Raw genomic sequence first — 19364 nt, forward strand, 5'->3', positions numbered from 1 at the left:
TTATCTCCTCTTTATCTCCTTCTCTGTCCTTTATTTGATCTATAAAGATTTTAGAAAAAAACTACCCCAGAGAATTAATAGAAGAATCACTCAATAAAGTGAGAAGGATGAAAAGGGAGGAATTTTTTATAGATCAAATAAAGGACAGAGAAGGAGATAAAGAGGAGATAAGAATTATATTGCCGTTTAATAATGAATACAGGAAGATCCAAAAAATAATACGTACCCATTGGCATCTTCTAAAAAAAGACAAAATTATAGGCCCCCTGATACCAACAATGCCTCGCATTACGTTTACTAAAGCACCGAATTTGGGAAACATAGTGGCCCCAACAATTAAAAGAAAGAAAAAAGACATCCATTCTCTACAGAAGTGGATGAGTATGGAGGGATTCCACAGATGTGGACAATGCGGGAACTGCAAGATCACAAAGTTCCCACGCAAGACAGTAGAAATAATATCAAAAACAAACCAACACAAACATAAGATTAGGGATTTTTTATCATGTAACTCAGAAAATTTGATATACATAATAGAGTGCCCATGCGGCAAACAATATGTAGGGAGAACGAAGAGGACCCTGAAAAAACGCATTGCTGAACATGTGGCGAATATTAAAAAAGGTTTAGACACACACGCTCTTTCCAAACATTTTAAAATAGTACATGACAAAAACCCAGTTGGCATGGTATTTGCGGCAATTGATAAAGTAAATAAAGAATGGAGGGGGGGGAACCACATAGGTAAAATGTCAAGGTTGGAGACTCAAAGGATTTACGAATTAAATACACTGGTTCCCGGTGGATTGAACGCGGAATTCGAACTTTTCGGATTCCTATAAGTAGGGGGGCGCCCCCCACAGATGGCAAAACCCCGTCCAGATTTTATTACTGGCGGGGTTCGGCCCTTTGTGGAGGGCCTCCCTCAAACCATCTCATCCATGTCTCCTTTTGTTCAATCCTTGGAACTATATATCCACCAGATAGAATTAAGGATAAATCTCAATACATATAAAGAATTAGGAATGGACTTTAGGAGGTATATAAATATACTAGAATGTAAAAAAACATAAATAATTACAAAAAAATGTATGAATAGTGACTAGATAGTAGTGGGATATGGAAGATAACATGGAGGATTGCAGGCTTTTTATGATAAATTATGTCTTAACTTGAATAAACCATGATAAACCTTGTCTTAACCTGAATGGATGCCAAGTTAACCAATTTCGTTTCATTTCGGACGAACTTAAAATATAATATACGTTTTCAAAGGAATAATGACATTTCAGAAATAAACGCACGGATACCGCAGAGTGGAGGTATGCGGCATGTTGCCGTCCGGAATGAAACGAATAAATCCTACTCAAGAATTGAATGATATGCCAACTAATAGACTAAAACATATATGTCCACTACAAATAGTGAGTAGTTCTACTGCTAACACATCGGGGAGTAAGGAAATCCATTTCGGGTTTTGTGGGAAAAATTACAGCCCACACCTGATTCACGAACTTGGACCTGGAAGTGCTATATAAAGGGGGAACTTACGGGGGTTGGAGTACCACTGAGGAAGGGGCGATATTATCCCCCGAAACGCGTCTGGTTTGGCTCAAGACCCCCCTAAGGATATGCCAGCTTACTGACTGAAAAGGACTCTGTTAACGATTACGCCGGAGATACACGACCTGACACGCTGATCCTAACTAACAAACAGGAACACAGCTGAGATCAGACAAGCGTCTGGCTGTGGGAGCGTGGAAGAGGGTACGCTGAGCTCGCAGGATACCGGCTCTATTACCCAGCGGAGCGGTGTCTAGAGCGATCACTCCGAAAGGCAGAGTCCTCTTGCTTTTGACTGTGCAGCAGCACCAACACACAGCACCGGCAACCAGCTACAAATAAGCTGACCTCGCTAGGACCTAACAAGACAGCGCTGTTACAAGTGAGTAAAGCGGGACGCCGCAATAACGCTCACCTAAAGATTAACTGAACTGTCCCTGTACTCAGGAATTATCTTCACAGGAACGGACAGTTACCTAGCACCTTTATCTTTATACTTTCCACATTATATGTGACTTCTAGAGACTTTTAGTATATATGGGATTTAGTGATTTTAGTTGAGACAATACCATGATGTTTTAATATTGTATTTGATCGTCTTATCTTAGAAGTGTATATTGTTTTATAATAATTATTTTATATTAATTATTTCTTAGTGATTTAAGATATTTTACCAGTATTATAATAAACATATGGTAGTCCATGAATTAGAGTGCCCAGTATATTTTTATTTGACTGTATTCTTGTTCAGAGGAAGGGCGAATCCTCTTTACTGAGAGCACCTTCTCCAAAGCTTCACCATTCCGGTGCGTCACATATTCAATTACATTTTCTTTATATTAAATGTTATATATTCTTGAATGTATGTCACACGTACAGTAGCGTTGGATTTGTAAGTGTATGCGCAAAAAATAAAAAAAAGGTATTTTGGATGTGGAAACGTCACACGGGAGATATACCGCAGATAATGTCGTTGATGTCAGCAGCGGCTAATATAAAATTACAGGGAATGTCACAGGTATTTGGGATGTGGAAATGTTACACAGGAGCTGTAGTGCAAAAAATGTTGCTGTCTGCAGCGGCCTAACTATTGCATGCTATTTAGAGCAGGATGCACTAAAAATTGATATTGCTGCCACACACAATAGTCCTTAAAAGGACTTTTGGGTCCGTAAAGTTTTAGCAATTTAGCACAGGTTGCGCTAAAAATATATATTGCTGCTGCCACACACAACAATAGTCCTTAAAAGGACTTTTGGGTCTCTGACAAGTTCTTCTTCAGCACAGCTCTCCCTGACTAACACTGAGCCGAACGCGTGTCATCGGGTGCTATATAGCACCTGATGACGGGTTCCGCCAGACAATCACTTGTAATGCCAGTAACGAACATGGCTAAGGCATTACAGTGAAGGGCAGTACTTACCTGCATGTTTATTGGCTGCGTAGCAGCCAACAAACGTGCGGAGAGGAGACTCGAGATATGAGATGATGGTTTGATTGGCACTCTTTTGGGGTACATATGACTTTTTGATTGCTTGCTATTACACTTTTTGTGATGTAAGGTGACAAAAAAATAGCTTTTTTTTACGATATTCATCTGAGGGGTTAGGTCATGTGGTAAATTTATAGAGCAGGTTGTTACGGACGCGACGATACCTAATATGTCTACTTTTTATTTTTATTTTTTTACTTTAACACAATAAAAGCATGTTTGAAACAAAAACAAAAAAAAACGTTTTAGTGTCTCCATAGTCTGACACCCATAGTTTTTTTATTTTTTGGGAGATTTTATTTATTTTAACTTTTTTTGTCACTTTATTTTTTTGTCCCACTCTGGGACTTTAACTTTTGAGGGTCTGATCCCCTTTACAATGCACCACAATACTTCTGGATTGTAATGCATTGGCTGTAAGTGTATTACTCACTGTAATACACTTACGGCTTCCTGCCTGTGAGAACCAGGGGGCTGGATCTCACAGGCTGTCACGGAATGCAGCCACGATACTGCATTCTGACATTGTCTCAGATAGAGTAGCCCCCCCTGGGAATTCATTCAGCATTGCGATTTCCTCATCTTCCTGCTCCTGCTCCTCGACGGCTTGATCAATGACACAACGCATTGCATGCTCCAGAAATAAGGGGAAAGGTACAATGTTACTGATGGTGCCCTGGCTAAGACTGACCAGCTTGGTGATCTCATCAAATGGCTGCAGAAGTCTTCATGCGTTGCGCCTGAGCAGCCACTGGCACGGTGAAAAAAACCAAGCTCCCCAGAACCTGTCCTGCCGCAGAGTTTGTACAGGTAGTCGTTAACAGCACGTTGCTGCTGGAGCAGCCTATCAAGCATATACAAAGGTTGGATAAAGGATCGAGGATGTGAAGAAGTGGTTGATAAATGGATAAAAGTAGCTGGTGAGGTTGAAACTGAGGGATGTAGAGGAGAAGTTGTGCGAGGTAGAGTGTTGTATACTCAAACAGAAAGGCAGTACCATTCCTGCTTGACACGGGGGCAACCAAAACAGTAGTAGACCAGAGTTTCTTGTGGCCACATCAGTTAACCCCTTGTTATGTACGAGCTGTGGGATTTACAGGGGAAACTGTTTTTTTTTTCCGTGAATCTGAGCCAGTAAAACTAAAGATAAAGGACAGTACAGTTGTTACCCAATTGTTAGTTAAAGAACCTCTTTTAGGGACTGATGTTTTGCAATCACTGGGAGACCACATACACTTTTATCCCGATGGCACTACCTGTGTAGATTTTGGGGCCCTAGAGGAAGTATTATGTCCCTTTATAGCGACACTGGCCCTGCCTGAGACTGAACCATCAGAATTAACCCTTGTAGACCAGGCTGTTCTTGAGGTGGTACTAAAGAATTTATGGGCAACATCAAAAAAAGACATAAGGAAACTCCCTGTGTCTCTGGTCACTGTGTATCTTAAGCCAGGATGTCAGCCCCCTCAAGTGAAGCAGTACTTCCTCAGTCATTCCCAGGAGATAGCAGTGGCCAGTCAAATTGATGCTTTTCTCCAGGCTAGTGTTATTATAAAAACTGTATCTCCCGCTAATATCCGTGTTCCCAATAAAGAAGAAACGAGTTAAGGGACAGCCTGTCAGTTACAGGATGGTTCATAATCTTAGAAAAGTTAACAAGGTGACAGTCTTACAAACTCCAATAATGCCAAACCCACATACCTTACTGTTACAAGTTCCATCCACTGCTAGGTGTTTCGCAGTGATAGACCTGGCAAATGCTTTCTTTAGTGTCCCGCTGCATCCTGACTGTCAGTATCTGTCTGCCTTTACATTTAGGGGTAACCAGTATACTTGGACCGTCCTGCCTCAGCGAGCTCAGAACTCCTCGACCCTGTATACACAGGATCTGCAATCTGTCCTTACAAACTGGGCACCGCCCGGCTCAGTAGTCCTGTTACAATACGTGGATGATTTGCTCCTGTGTGCTGAAACCCCAAAAATTTGCTGTGAAGCAACTATACCTCTTTTAATTTTCCTACATCAGAACGGGTGTAAAGCCTCAAAACAGAAGCTGCAGTTTTGTAAAAACAAGGTTGTTTTTCTAGGATACTGTCTCTCCCATGGAGCCCACCACCTAACCCGAGAAATAAAGGAGACTGTTGAAAGGATACAAGTGCCCAAAGGAGCACAAAGCCTAAGGGGGATTTTGGGGCTGGTGTCATACTGTCGCCCCTGGATTAGACATGACTCCATGTTAATGCAGCCTCTGTATGATTGTCTGTCATTTGACCCATTTCACCTGGCAGAAGAGGCAGTGAATAATTTTCATACATTGAAGCTGTGCATAACCTCGGCCCCAGCCCTGGTTATTCCAAAATATGAGGAGGAATTTAACCTGTTCTGTTCAAAAATGCAGGGTCACAGCACGGCTGTACTGACTCAGAAACATGGTGACCCCCAGTGGCGTACTTTTCAGATAGATTAGATCCTGTCGCCAGAGGCGCCCCCCTACTGTGTCAGGGCGGTAGCGGCAGTGCAGGCAATGATAGAAAAAGCCTCTGAAATTGCGTTAGACTACCCGGTGATTGTACAAACACCTCATGACATACAGGGCATATTAACACAACCTCAGCATATTTCTATGGCCAGGCAACTCAGACTCCAGTATGCACTACTCATGCCCGCTAACATTTCTTTCACAAGGTGTACTACTCTGAGTCCTGCTACTTTGTTACCAAGCCCAGATTCGGAAATGGGGAATAGGGCATAGAAGGTACAGGCAGATAGAGATGGCCCAGCAGCCATTTCACGGTGAACTTTGCTAGTTCACGGTTTTCCGAACAGGCGAACATATGGTGATGTCTTCCGGTGCCATATTCTTTTGCATTATGCCGAACTTTGACCCATGACACATCCATCAGGTGGGATAGGACAGCCAATTGAGACATCTCAGCACATGGAAACACCCCTTACCCTATAAATAAACCCGATCTGGCCGCCATTTTACATTCAGTCTTTTGCCAGTGTAGGGAGAGGTTGCTGTGTGTAGCAGGGACAGACTGTTAGAGAAACTAAACGCTAGCTAATAGGGCCACACAAGTCATTTTAAGGACTGGTATAGGTGTGACATACTGAGGGGTGTGATATACTTATAATATACTTTCTAACATAGAAAGTATATTATAGTGCATTTGTATTGTGCAGCAGTTGTGTGCGGATCTGCTGCGATACTACAGCTATACAGAGGGACAAACGCTATTGGAACACCTAATTGCAACTGGTGTGATATATCAGTTGCCCCTCAAAAAACTGATTGAGGCAGGGGTGTGATATACCTATAATATGATTTCTTTATAGTACATTTGTATTGTGCAGCATTTGTGTGCGGTTCTGCTGAGATACAGCAGCTGTACAGAGGGACAAACTAATTGCAACTGGTGTGATATACCAGTTGCCCCCCCCAAAAAAAACTGATTGAGGCAGGGGTGTGATATACCTATAATATACTTCCTATATAGTGCATTTGTATTGTGCAGCATTTGTGTGCGGTTCTGCTGAGATACCGCAGCAATACAGAGGGACAAACACTATTGGAACAACTATTTGCAACTGGTGTGATATACCAGTTGCCCCCCAAAAAAACTGATTGAGGCAGGGGTGTGATATATATATAATTTCTATATAGTGCATTTGTATTGTGCAGCATATGTGTGCGGTTCTGCTGAGATACCGCAGCTATACAGAGGGACAAACGCTATTGGAACAACTAATAGTAACTGGTGTGATATACCAGTTTCCCCCCTAAAAAACTGATTGAGGCAGGGGTGTGATATACTGGAAGCCTGTGCTATCATTTCTCCTGCAGTGTTGCTATCAGTGTGTGAAGAGAGGGAGAAGAGGGTTGCATTGACAATCCAACACAATGGGCAGCACATTGAACACATTTTATAAGTGGCCAGAAACTTGTAAATAACTCATGAAAGAATAAAGTTACGTTAAAACCAAGAACACTATTGTTTTTCTTGTGAAATTCCCAATAAGTTTGATGTGTCACATGACCCTCTTCCTATTGAAAAAACAAAAGTTGGATTCAAAATGGCCGCCTTCCAAATGGCCGCCATGGTCACCACCCATCTTGAAAAGTTTCCCCCCTCACATATACTAATGTGCCACAAACAGGAAGTTAATTTTACCAACCATTCCCATTTTATTAAGGTGTATCCATATAAATGGCCCACCCTGTAGAACTAGTTCTATCTTTTTGCGGAACGGAACCCCATAGAAGCACTCCGTAGTGCTTCCATTCCGTTACGCATTTCCGGATTTGCGGACCCATTCAAGTGAATGGGTCTGCATCCGTGATGCGGAAAGCACACAGCCAGTGCCTTGTCTATTGCGGACCCACCGTATGCGGGCCGCAATATGGCCATGGGGGATACATGGTCCTGTGAAAGAGGCCTATGTCCGTATTTCCGTTCCACAAAAAAATAGAACATGACCTAATATTGTCCGCATTACGGACAAGGATAGTACAGTTCTATGAAGGGACAGCTGTTCCGATCCGTAAAATACAGAATGCACATCGATGTCATCTGTGGATCAATTTTTTGTGGGCCACAAACTACATACGGTCGTGTGCACGATTCCTTAGGGCTCATGCATACGACCGTATTTCCGTTCCGTTTTTTTTTTTTTGCAGCCCGTATGCGGAATTATTTGCTTCAATGGGACCACGAAAAAAAAAGGAAATAACTTTATGTGCATTCCATTTTCGTATGTCCGCAAAAAATAGAACAAGTCCTATTCTTGTCAATTTTGCGGACAAGGACAGGCATTGTTACAATGGATCTGCAAAAAAAAAAAACAGATACAATACGGACATCACATGGATGTCATCTTTTTTTTTTTTTGCAGATCCGTGTTTTGTGCAAAATACATGTGGTAGTGTGCAGGAGCCCTTACCAAGAGATCATCTCTCTCTGGAGGACCCTACCTGACCATATAGCAAACAAACATTCCACTGATTTATTTCTCCTGTTGCATGGCTAATTAACACTTGCAGCTAGGTTTAACCCTTTCGCAATGGGTAAACATGTCGCCCGCGGGCACCATGGCCGGCGGGTCTCCACTGTTTCAAACAGCAGAGACCCGTGGTCATTAAAGCCTTCAGATGCCGTGATCAAGTGTGATTGCGGCATCTAAAAGCTAAAAAACTGCAGCCAATGAGGATGCCGGTATTTGATTTCAATACCCGGGGTATTGGAGCTGCAATTCCATTTTGGCCACCAGGTGGCAGGTCAACACTGTATGGAGTGTGGTAATATTGAAGGAAAAAAATTGTTTTGTATAATCAAACTTGAGCTACACAACCACAAAAAAAATATAAAAAATAAAAAAAGAATACAAATTTGAATCACCCCCCTTTCTGTACAATAGGTAATAAAAGGTAATAAAATGTGATCAAAAAGTCACACACACTCCAAAATGGTATCAATAAAAACTACAGATCGCCCAGCAAAAGATTAGCCCTCACACAGCTCAGTAGATATAACTATAAAAAACGTAAAGAATAAGGGGATGTAAAAAAAAAAGTTTTAATCTATTTTTACACTATTTACACATGAAAAAAAACTATACATATTTGGTATTGTTGTAATCGTACTGACCCAGAAAATGAAGGGCACAGGTCGGTTTTGCCGCAAAGGGAATGCCGTAGGGACAGAACCCATAAAACGGAGGAATTGCATTTTTTTCCAATTCCACACCATTTGGAATTTCTCCCGGCTTCCCACTACATAGTATGCCATACTAAATGGTGGCATTAAAAAGTACAACTTGTCCAGCAAAAAATAAGCCCTCATATGGATAGGTGAACGGAAAAATAAAAAAAAGTATAGCTCAAGAAAGATGGGGAAGAAAAATTAAAAAGCAAAAACGAAGAGGATGCCAACTCTCCACAGGTTGTGTATGGTATTGCAGATCAGTTTTCAATATTCAGCTGAACAGCAATTCCAGACAGAATTCAGTGGACAGGTGTGGTGATGATTTGCAAAGAAAACATCCGTGTTTTTCCAATCCTGCATAACTCCATTAAGATAGCCCCATTTACACTATATTTACATCACTGTCAGTAAGACTTCCCCAGGCACTCAGCTGATTTTGCAAGGGTAGGCCTTGTCTTATTAATTGACTATCCATGTGTGCTTTAATAAAACTAGACAAAAACTGGACAATGCATATTGCATATACTGGTCACCTGCAGATCACTGAATATACCATTGCCTATCATTATGTATAATGCTGAATATAGTTCTTAAAATCAAATTGCTGATTTTGCCAGGAGGATAATTTTATCTGATTAATCACTGTCCACATTATAAGATGATGGCTTGATTCCACCAAGGATGGAGCTGCTCTTGCAGCATGACTCTCTATTTTTGTATATACAGTGGTTTATTTTTACATACTTCTCCCTGCTCCAGCACCACTGCATCACCTCTACATAGTGTGGGACACAATGCAGTAGCCATCAGGTACCCTCCAGGGGCGTAACGATCGCGGTCGCAGAGAGTGCGACTGCGACCGGGCCCGGCGGGAGGGGGGCCCGCTGCAGTCCAGCAAGTGCTTGCGGCGGCAGGCGGGCCCTGCGAAACTGATCTGTGCTTGATTCACCTGCGCTGCCTGTGTGCACCGTCCTCCCTCACTCAGCTGCTGCCGCTCCTCCGCCGGGCCCTCCCTCAAGCTACACACGCCCACAATACGCCCACAATACACCCACAGACATGACCACGGCCGCGTGACCCGTCCCTCCGCTCACGCGAGATGAGAGTCTCTGACGTCAGGACTCAGGAGAGTAGACTCTAGGCGCACAGGCGCAGCAAAAGCCCGCCAGAGCAGATTTAAAAGAGGCAGAGCCCCGCCCCCCAGCAGTGTGTGCCTGTGCCAGCACAGATTAGAGGGCTCAGGGCGCGATTCTCCGAGGAAGAAAGAAGAGGACCGACCGACCGACCAACCGACCGACAGATAGACACCAAGGGCGAGCGCTGGGCATTGCAGCAGAAGTACTGCACTCCAGGACCATCTTCTCCTGCCTCACTGCCTGCTGGACTGGTCTATAGACTGGTAGGTAGTATTAGTAATGCAATGATTCATCCATGTTGTCCCCTGATCATCCATCCATCCGCCACACCCCCTGAATTCAGACATTATTATCGTCTGAAATCAGGGCTGGAGTGGGGCCGATGGATGGATCATCAGTGGACGGTAATAAATTATTGCTGTTCACTCATGATCCATCCATGATCCGCCCCACCCGCATCCTGATTTTAGACATTATTACCACCCACTGATCATCCATCCATCCGCCCCACCCACGCCCTGATTTCAGACATCATTACCGTCCACTGATCATCCATCCATCCGCCCCACCCCCTGAATTCAGACATTATTATTGTCTGAAATCAGGGCCGGGGTGGAGCCGATGGATGGATCATCAGTGGATGGACGGTAGTAATGTCTGAAATCAGGGCCGGAGTGGGGCCGATGGATGGATCATCAGTGGGCGGTAATAAATTAGTGCTGTTCACTCATGATCCATCCATGATCCGCCCCACCCGCATCCTGATTTCAGACATTATTATTACCGCCCAGGCGCCCACTGATCATCCATCTATCCATCCGTCCCACCCACACCCTGATTTCAGACATCATTACCGTCCACTGATCATCCATCCGCCCCATGGATGGATCATCAGTGGCCGGACGGTAGTAATGTCTGAAATCAGGGCCGGGGTGGGGCCGATGGATGGATCATCAGTGGATGGTAATAAATTATTGCTGTTCACTCATGATCCATCCATGATCCGCCCCACCCGCATCCTGATTTCAGACATTATTATTACCGCCCACAGATCATCCATCCATCCGCCCCACCCCCTGAATTCAGACATTATTATTGTCTCAAATCAGGGCCGGAGTGGGGCCGATGGATGGATCATCAGTGGACGGACGGTAGTAATGTCTGAAATCAGGGCCGGGGTGGGGCCGATGGATGGATCATCAGTGGATGGTAATAAATTATTGCTGTTCACTCATGATCCATCCATGATCCGCCCCACCCGCATCCTGATTTCAGACATTATTATTACCGCCCACAGATCATCCATCCATCCGCCCCACCCCCTGAATTCAGACATTATTATTGTCTCAAATCAGGGCCGGAGTGGGGCCGATGGATGGATCATCAGTGGACGGACGGTAGTAATGTCTGAAATCAGGGCCGGGGTGGGGCCGATGGATGGATCATCAGTGGATGGTAATAAATTATTGCTGTTCACTCATGATCCATCCATGATCCGCCCCACCCGCATCCTGATTTCAGACATTATTATTACCACCCACTGATCATCCATCCATCCGCCCCACCCCCTGAATTCAGACATTATTATTGCCATTGTCTGCAATCAGGGTGGGGGTGGGGCAGATGGATGGCTCATCAGTGGACGTTAATAATGTCTGGAAAAAAAAAATTGGTATCACTGGAGGTAGTCCATGGATACACAAAAAACCTGCAACTGATTTTTTTTTTATTTTTTTTTTTAAACTTAACTGAGCCGAACAGAGCCTACGGGTGTTAGGTTTCCCCTAAGGTTTTTTTAAGCTGAGACAAAAGTCCTTCATGTAGGAAACCTAACGGAATGCTTTATAGTTTATGGGGTCGTGACGGTCCTGTCACTGTGTGCTTCACTGTGATTGGGTTGCCACGTAGGCAGGCTGTTTGAGGCTGCGCACTGGATGCGGTATCCATTGTGAACAGCTTGTGTATGGTTTTTCTCTACCTGTTCATGTTTTCGGTTTGTTTCCGTGTTGGCTGCCATGGGCAACGTCCGGTGCTTTTGCTTTGTATCCTGGGGTTTGTTACTCCTGGCCTGATACGGTTAATCTCCCTTTTCTGTTCCTGGTTGTATCCATTCAGGTGCGCTTGTTAGGCACCTAAGGTATTTCATCCTACATCCGGTCTTTTCTGAGGTCGGCCTGTCTTATGTCTTGCTGGGTGGTTCACCCTTCTGCTCTGTCAGTCCGCCTATGTTTTGCCTTGCTATGCATAGCCCCCTGCTGCTGACCCTAGGGGTCCTGCCATCTACACCTCGGTGTGGTGCCTCCTGGTTCTGTATATTTGTCCTGTTCCTGTCCTGTAGTGAGTCGCCTAGCAGTGCTCTAAACTAGGGTATTCCCACGATAACTTTATTAAGAAGTTCATAGCAATAATGATGTACAGTGGGTACGGAAGTATTCAGACCCCCTTACATTTTTTACTTTTTGTTATATTGCAGCCATTTGCTAAAATCATTTAAGTTCATTTTTTTCCTCATTAATGTACACACAGCACCCCCCCCCCCATATTGACAGAAAAATACAAAATTGTTGACATATTTGCAGATTTATTAAAAAAGAAAAACTGAAATATCACATGGTCCTAAGTATTCAGACCCTTTGCTGTGACACTCATATATGTAACTCAGGTGCGGTCCCTTTCTTCAGATCATCCTTGAGATGGTTCTACGCCTTCATTTGAGTCCAGCTGTGTTTGATTATACTGTTTGGACTTGATTAGGAAAGCCACACACCTGTCTATATAAGACCCTACAGCTCACACTGCATGTCAGAGCAAATGAGAATCATGAGGTCAAAGGAACTGCCTGAAGAGCTCAGAGACAGAATTGTGGCAAGGCACAGATCTGGCCAAGGTTACAAAAAGATTTCTGCTGCACTTAAAGTTCTTAAGAGCACAGTGGCCTCCATAATCCTTAAATGGAAGACGTTTGGGACGACCAGAACCCTTCCTAGAACTGTCCGGCCAAACTGAGCTATCGGGGGAGAAGAGCCTTGGTGAGAGAGGTAAAGAAGAAGCCAAAGATCACTGTGGCTGAGCTCCAGAGATGCAGTCGGGAGATGGGAGAAAGTTGTAGAAAGTCAACCATCACTGCAGCCCTCCACCAGTTGGGGCTTTATGGCAGAGTGGCCCGACTGAAGCCTCTCCTCAGTGCAAGACACATGAAAGCCCGCATGGAGTTTGCTAAAAACACCTGAAGGACTCCAAGATGGTGAGAAATAAGATTCTCTGGTCTGATGAGACCAAGAACTTTTTGGCCTTAATTCTAAGCGGTATGTGTGGAGAGAACCAGGCACTGCTCATCACCTGTCTAATACAGTCCCAACAGTGAAGCATGGTGGTGGCAGCATCATGCTGTCGGGGGGGGGGGGGGGGTTCAGCTGCAGGGACAGGACGACTGGTTGCAATCAAGGTAAAGATGAATGCAGTCAAGTACAGGGATATCCTGGAGGAAAACCTTCTCCAGAGTGCTCAGGACCTCAGACTGGGCCGAAGGTTTACCTTCCCACAAGACAATGACCCTAAGCACACAGCTAAAATAACGAAGGAGTGGCTTCACAACAACTCCATGACTGTTCTGGAATGGCCCGGCCAGAGCCCTGACTTAAACCCAATTGAGCATCTCTGGAGAGACCTAAAAATGGCTGTCCACCAACGTTTACCATCCAACCTGACAGAACTGGAGAGGATCTGCCAGGAGGAATGGCAGAGGATCCCAAAATCCAGGGGTGAAAAACTTGTTGCTTCTTTCCCAAAAAGACTCATGGCTGTATTAGATCAAAAGGTGCTTCTACTAAATACTGAGCAAAAGGTCTGAATACTTAGGACCATGTGATATTTCAGTTTTTCTTTTTTAATCAATCTGCAAAAATGTCAACAATTCTGTGTTTTTCTGTCAATATGGGGTGCTGTGTCTACAATATGGGGTGCTGTGTCTACAATATGGGGCGCTGTGTGTACAATATGGGGCGCTGTGTGTACATTAATGAGGAAAAAAAATGAACTTAAATGATTTTAGCAAATGGCTGCAATATAACAGAGTGAAAATTTTAAGGGGTCTGAATATTATCCGTACCCACTGTATATCATGAAAAATACCCATTTAAAAGAAATGGGTATTTTGACACTTGAGGCCACAAGGAGACACGTTATACTGTATGAATGCTGCCACTGACTCGGGGACTGCTCTGGAGTGGCACCTGGCAACTACCTGCAGCCAAGCCTATCCTCACCATCAGAGGCTCTAGTGAAGACCAGGTAGTTGCTTAGTCACGCCCCTCCAGAGTATAGCCAGTCAGTGGCGCAGTGGGTCCACACCCGCTGATCTGTAACAGTAACTGAGGCACTCCTGTTATTGTCTTGTACGTCTGTTACCTTGTATTAAAATTCCCTGGCCCTTGATCCATTTCGCCTGTTTTCTTTATGCCTGATGTCACAAAGGTGCGCTTAGGTCTCCGGCATGTGACGGGTCTGTAGGCTCAGTTCGGCTCAGGTTTGTAACAAATCTGTCCTTTTCGTTCTTCTGTACCAATAATGGAGTAGTGTCTCCCCAACAATTGGGGTGTGCCTCACTAGTGAGTTCTGTATTTCAGTTGGAAAAGAACTGTTTTATGCCATTGTTGCCGTTTTTTCAATCTCAAAGTCTTTAAAACTCAGGCAATTTTCATATTTAATTTGCAGATTAAATAAATTTGTGTCGCAGCAACTAACCTAATCCACCATAATGTCGTCTTACCATCATATGAGTGGCTCACAAAAACGCAAAAGAAAAAGGGAAGATGAGAAAAAAACTCAGAAACTCCCAAAAATAAGCAGCTATTTTTCACAGGCTGCTGGTGCTTCTGGTGGTTCTGCAACTACTGAGACCATAACTGGTCAGTGTGAGGACATAAGTGAGAGACCTTCTACTAGTACAGTTATTGAAAGCTCTCAATCGTTGATGGAGGAGGATAGTATCCACAGTGAAACATGTAGCTTCAGTCCTAGCATTGAAGAAGTGGAGCCGCATACAAGTGCCAGTATATCTGAAGTACAAGAAAGTTTAGAAAGTGAAGATGCTGGCACTGTCTGTATAGAACGTACTTTACTTGGAGAAAAGTATGTTACAGATAGGGGACATTTTCCCATTACAATAAAAGACCCCAACATAAAAAAATTTATTCTTTCTAATGGCCCCTGCAGACCTAACGGGCCATTTCCCAGAGATAACGATAACAGGTGTTTCTCTGAGAAGTACTATGACAGAATTACAAAAGCAGGCCATAAGATTCCTGTCATGTGGTTATGCTACTCTCCAAAGCTAAACGTTGCTTATTGCGAGCCATGCTGGTTATTTGGTGATCGTAAAAGATTAGGCTTTGAACCTGCATGGGCTAAAGGAATAAAAAAATGGCAAAGGCTCTCAGCAAAAATACAGATTCATGAAGCTTCCCAAGCTCACATGGACGCTTGTATTGTGTATGATCAATGGAGGAGAAAAAAAAACATAGATGCAGAGACTGAAAGACAAATTTTAAAAGAGAAAAACTTTTGGCGACAAGTCCTTCATCGAATAACCAATGTGACCTTAACCATGGCAATGTCTAATCTAGCTTTCCGTGGTCATGTCGAAAAAATAGGCAAGAGTAATAATGGCAACTTTCTCTCTATTGTAGAGCTGCTCGCAGAATATGACCATGTTTTGAAGGAGCTACTCCAGTTACCGCAGGGGACAGCTAAATACCTAAGCCCCAAAATACAAAATGAAATAATAGATATCCTTTCAAAAAAAGTAGAAGAAGGCATTGTGAGTGAAATTAAAGCCTCCAATTTTTATTCAATAATTATGGACACAACACAAGATGTTTCTAAAGTTGACCAATTAAGTCAAATATTCCGATATGTGACTGTAAGCAGAGACAAAACCCAAAGGGCAACTGCTATAGCTATACAAGAAGCATTTTTAGGTTTTCATGTCGTAGAAGACCCTAGTGCTGCAGGACTTGAAAATGACATTATAAAATGTATAGAAAGTAGAGGTTTACAGCTATCAAAATGTCGGGGGCAGGGTTATGATGGTGCTGCCACCATGAGTGGAGTATACTCGGGTGTTCAAACTCGCATTCAAAAGAAAGAAAGAAATGCCTTGTACATTCACTGTGCAGCCCACAACCTTAATTTAGTTCTACAAGATGCCGTGAGCCACGTACCTGAGGTGTCAAGATTTTTTGAGGTGATACAGAGTTTGTATGTTTTTTTTGGAGAAAGTATCACCCGATGGTCTGTTCTTCAGTCACTAACCACTGAATCCTCTGTGACCCTAAAAAGACTGTGCCCAACACGATGGTCATCCCGTTATGACTCGCTGCTTGCCCTACGCTTTCGGTTTGTTGATGTCCTTAAAGCACTGTCTAAATTAATATTGACTTCGACCAAAAGTAAAGAGAGGGAAGAGGCCAGGGTCCTTAGGAATAAAATTGAATCTTTTGAGTTTGTCTTCCTACTTGTTCTACAGAGTAAAGTTCTGGAGCATATAAATGCAATATCAAAGGTTCTGCAGTCAGAACATATGGATCTGTGCAATGCAGCCCATTTAATTCATAATGCCATTGAAGCTCTTAGCAGCTACAGGAAGCAATTTGAAGATGCTAAAACAACAGCTATCAAACTTGCTGAGAAGTGGGGAATTCCTGCAATGTTTGTAATTAAAAGAGTGCCCAAAGTAAAGCGCCATAGTGGGGAGCTATGTTTGGACGAAAGACTGCAAGACCCAGAGAAGAGATTTAAAACTACTATTTTTTATGCTACTTTAGATGTAATAACATCCCAGTTATCAAGCAGATTTGGTAGCATGAACACTGTAGTTGAAAGATTTCGGATCATTCAGCCACGTGTGCTGGCGACTGAATCAGAGGATAACTTGTTTCAAGCTGCACTGCAATTTCAGCATTATTACCAAGATGACATATCTTCCGATTTCGCAGGGCAATTGGTTAGTTTTCGGAGCGCACTGCAAAATGAGATCTCTGAGCTCCACACAGTTAAAGATTTGGCACACCTGCTTATAATTGACAATGCTGCTTTGTCATCTACCCTACCGGATGTATGTACAGCTTTAATACTTTTCCTCACATTACCAGTGACGGTGGCATCTGCAGAAAGATCATTTTCCAAATTATCTCTGATTAAAAATTACTTGAGAAACAGCATGTCACAACAACGGCTTTCTGGCCTTGCCCTTCTAAGCATTGAGAATGAAAGAGCAAGAAAACTGGACATTCCAGCTATTGTTGACAAATTTGCTGAGTCTAAAGCGAGACGGCGCAACTTCTAGTAATATGTATTTTGCGTAAGTGAGCAGTTTGTTGGGTACAGGGAGTTATATTATCAAAGTTCATACTAACCCAGTTCAATTTATTCAACTTTGGTTGTACTAAACAGTTAACTAGTTTGGTTCTATTTTAGCTGCCTTCTTTTTGGTAACAATGATGCAGATTAATAAACAATTCTGATGTTGTTAGACTCTAAAACACAACGACCGCCTTTGAACTATTTGAATACAGCACTGGTTTCTGCACAACAAAAGCTTAATATCAAAAAGAAGGCAGATGTTACCAACATCAAAAATACTTAACATAATTACTAAATGCTACCATCTCCTTTCCTACAGTGAGAACAAATTGGTTCCTTTCTACTTGATGCCTCCTCGTTGGACCTGGCTGGTTAATTTTGATGTTTCATTTGGATTTCTGTTCTGGTTGAGAAGCACAACTCGTGCTTATTCACAATCAAATTTTGGTAAGTAAAAAATTTATATAATTTTATATTTAACATATCTAATTATGCAACTTAATAAATGCTACCATCTCCTTTCCTACAGTGAGAACAAATTGGTTCCTTTCTACTTGATGCCTCCTCGTTGGACCTGGCTGGTTAATTTTGATGTTTCATTTGGATTTCTGTTCTGGTTGAGAAGCACAACTCGTGCTTATTCACAATCAAATTTTGGTAAGTAAAAAATGTATATAATTTTATATTTAACATATCTAATTATGCAACTTAATAAATGCTACCATCTCCTTTCCTACAGTGAGAACAAATTGGTTCCTTTCTACTTGATGCCTCCTCGTTGGACCTGGCTGGTTAATTTTGATGTTTCATTTGGATTTCTGTTCTGGTTAAGAAGCACAACTCGTGCTTATTCACAATCAAATTTTGGTAAGTAAAAAATTTATATAATTTTATATTTAACATATCTAATTATGCAACTTAATAAATGCTACCATCTCCTTTCCTACAGTGAGAACAAATTGGTTCCTTTCTACTTGATGCCTCCTCGTTGGACCTGGCTGGTTAATTTTGATGTTTCATTTGGATTTCTGTTCTGGTTAAGAAGCATGACTCGTTCCTTTTCACATTCAAATTTTGGTAAGTAAAAAAATGTATATAATTTTATATTTAACATATCTAATTATGTCACTTAATAAATGCTACCATCTCCTTTCTTACAGTGAGAACAAATTGGTTCCTTTCTACTTGATGCCTCCTCGTTGGACCTGGCTGGTTAATTTTGATGTTTTATTTGGATTTCTGTTCTTGTTAAGAAGCACAACTCGTACTTATTCACAATCAAATTTCAGTAAGTAAAAAAATTTATTATATTTGAAATTCTTATCTAATTAGGCACCAAACTGACAGCCAATATTCTGTGATTATTATATTTTTTAATTGTAGGTGATTTACCAAGATATGGGTCAAGAAGCTTTATGCCTTATGTGGAGAATCTTTGTTCTGGAACGCTTTTAACATTTTTTTCTATATTTTATATGGTAACATTAAAAAATTAAAACCCCTATCTCCTTCTATTTAATATTCAACTACAACACTTTCAAACCGGGAGGGGGTGGAGTCTTGGCGGGGGTGGAGTCTTGGCGGGGGTGGAGTCTTGGCGGGGGGGCCCCAATTTAAAGTTTGCCCTGGGACCCATAGAACTCTAGTTACGCCACTGGTACCCTCTGTTGCTATCCCATGGCAAGCAGATGCAAACCAATTCTGGTGGCCTACTTTAACTGCTAAGGGTCTCCTTTCCCTTGTCTGATTGTCAATTCATGCTTCTGGACCCTGCTTCTAGTCTGCATATAAACTATTGCCTGCCTTTGTTTTCACCCAGCTTTTGTCCTACTCCTTGATCCTTTTCCATTTGCCTTTCTGTTTTTACCTCCTGAATCTCCCTCCAGTACGCCCTCTGGATTTGTCATTCCTGGCTGATCTGCCACAGCCTGACTTATGGCTCCATCTGGCTACTCTCCATTCCAACCTAATGCATCTTGCTGCCAATAGGTACTGAGTACTGCAACCTGATGAACTGACTAGTTAAAGTGATTGTCTGGCTCCATGAGGTGTAAAATAATAAAACATATACACTTTACTAACCCCCCATCCACCTGCCACTTCTGT

The 19364-nt window shown here is 42.6% G+C and overlaps 1 protein-coding gene across 3 annotated transcripts in view; it reads left to right on the forward strand.

Moving 5' to 3' along the window:
* The window catches only part of LOC122933694 (zinc finger MYM-type protein 1-like), a 32249-nt gene extending 13487 nt beyond the window's left edge, over positions 1 to 18762 (forward strand). Inside the window, exons 2-7 of one of the 3 annotated variants that reach the window (XR_006388557.1) lie at positions 17578 to 17705; positions 17788 to 17915; positions 17998 to 18125; positions 18208 to 18335; positions 18419 to 18546; positions 18642 to 18762. Coding sequence is in view for 2 of the 3 variants with exons in the window: in XM_044288686.1 (XP_044144621.1) it covers positions 15997 to 17241 (1245 nt within the window). In the remaining variant the exon portion in view is untranslated. Of the gene's footprint in view, positions 1 to 15976; positions 17706 to 17787; positions 17916 to 17997; positions 18126 to 18207; positions 18336 to 18418; positions 18547 to 18641 lie in introns of those variants that run through there. The other 2 variants (XM_044288686.1, XM_044288755.1) reach the window with 2 other exon arrangements.
* The last annotated feature ends 602 nt before the right edge of the window (positions 18763 to 19364 follow it).

The sequence above is a fragment of the Bufo gargarizans genome, chromosome 1 (assembly GCF_014858855.1).
Source record: "Bufo gargarizans isolate SCDJY-AF-19 chromosome 1, ASM1485885v1, whole genome shotgun sequence".
NCBI classification, from domain to species: domain Eukaryota; kingdom Metazoa; phylum Chordata; class Amphibia; order Anura; family Bufonidae; genus Bufo; species Bufo gargarizans.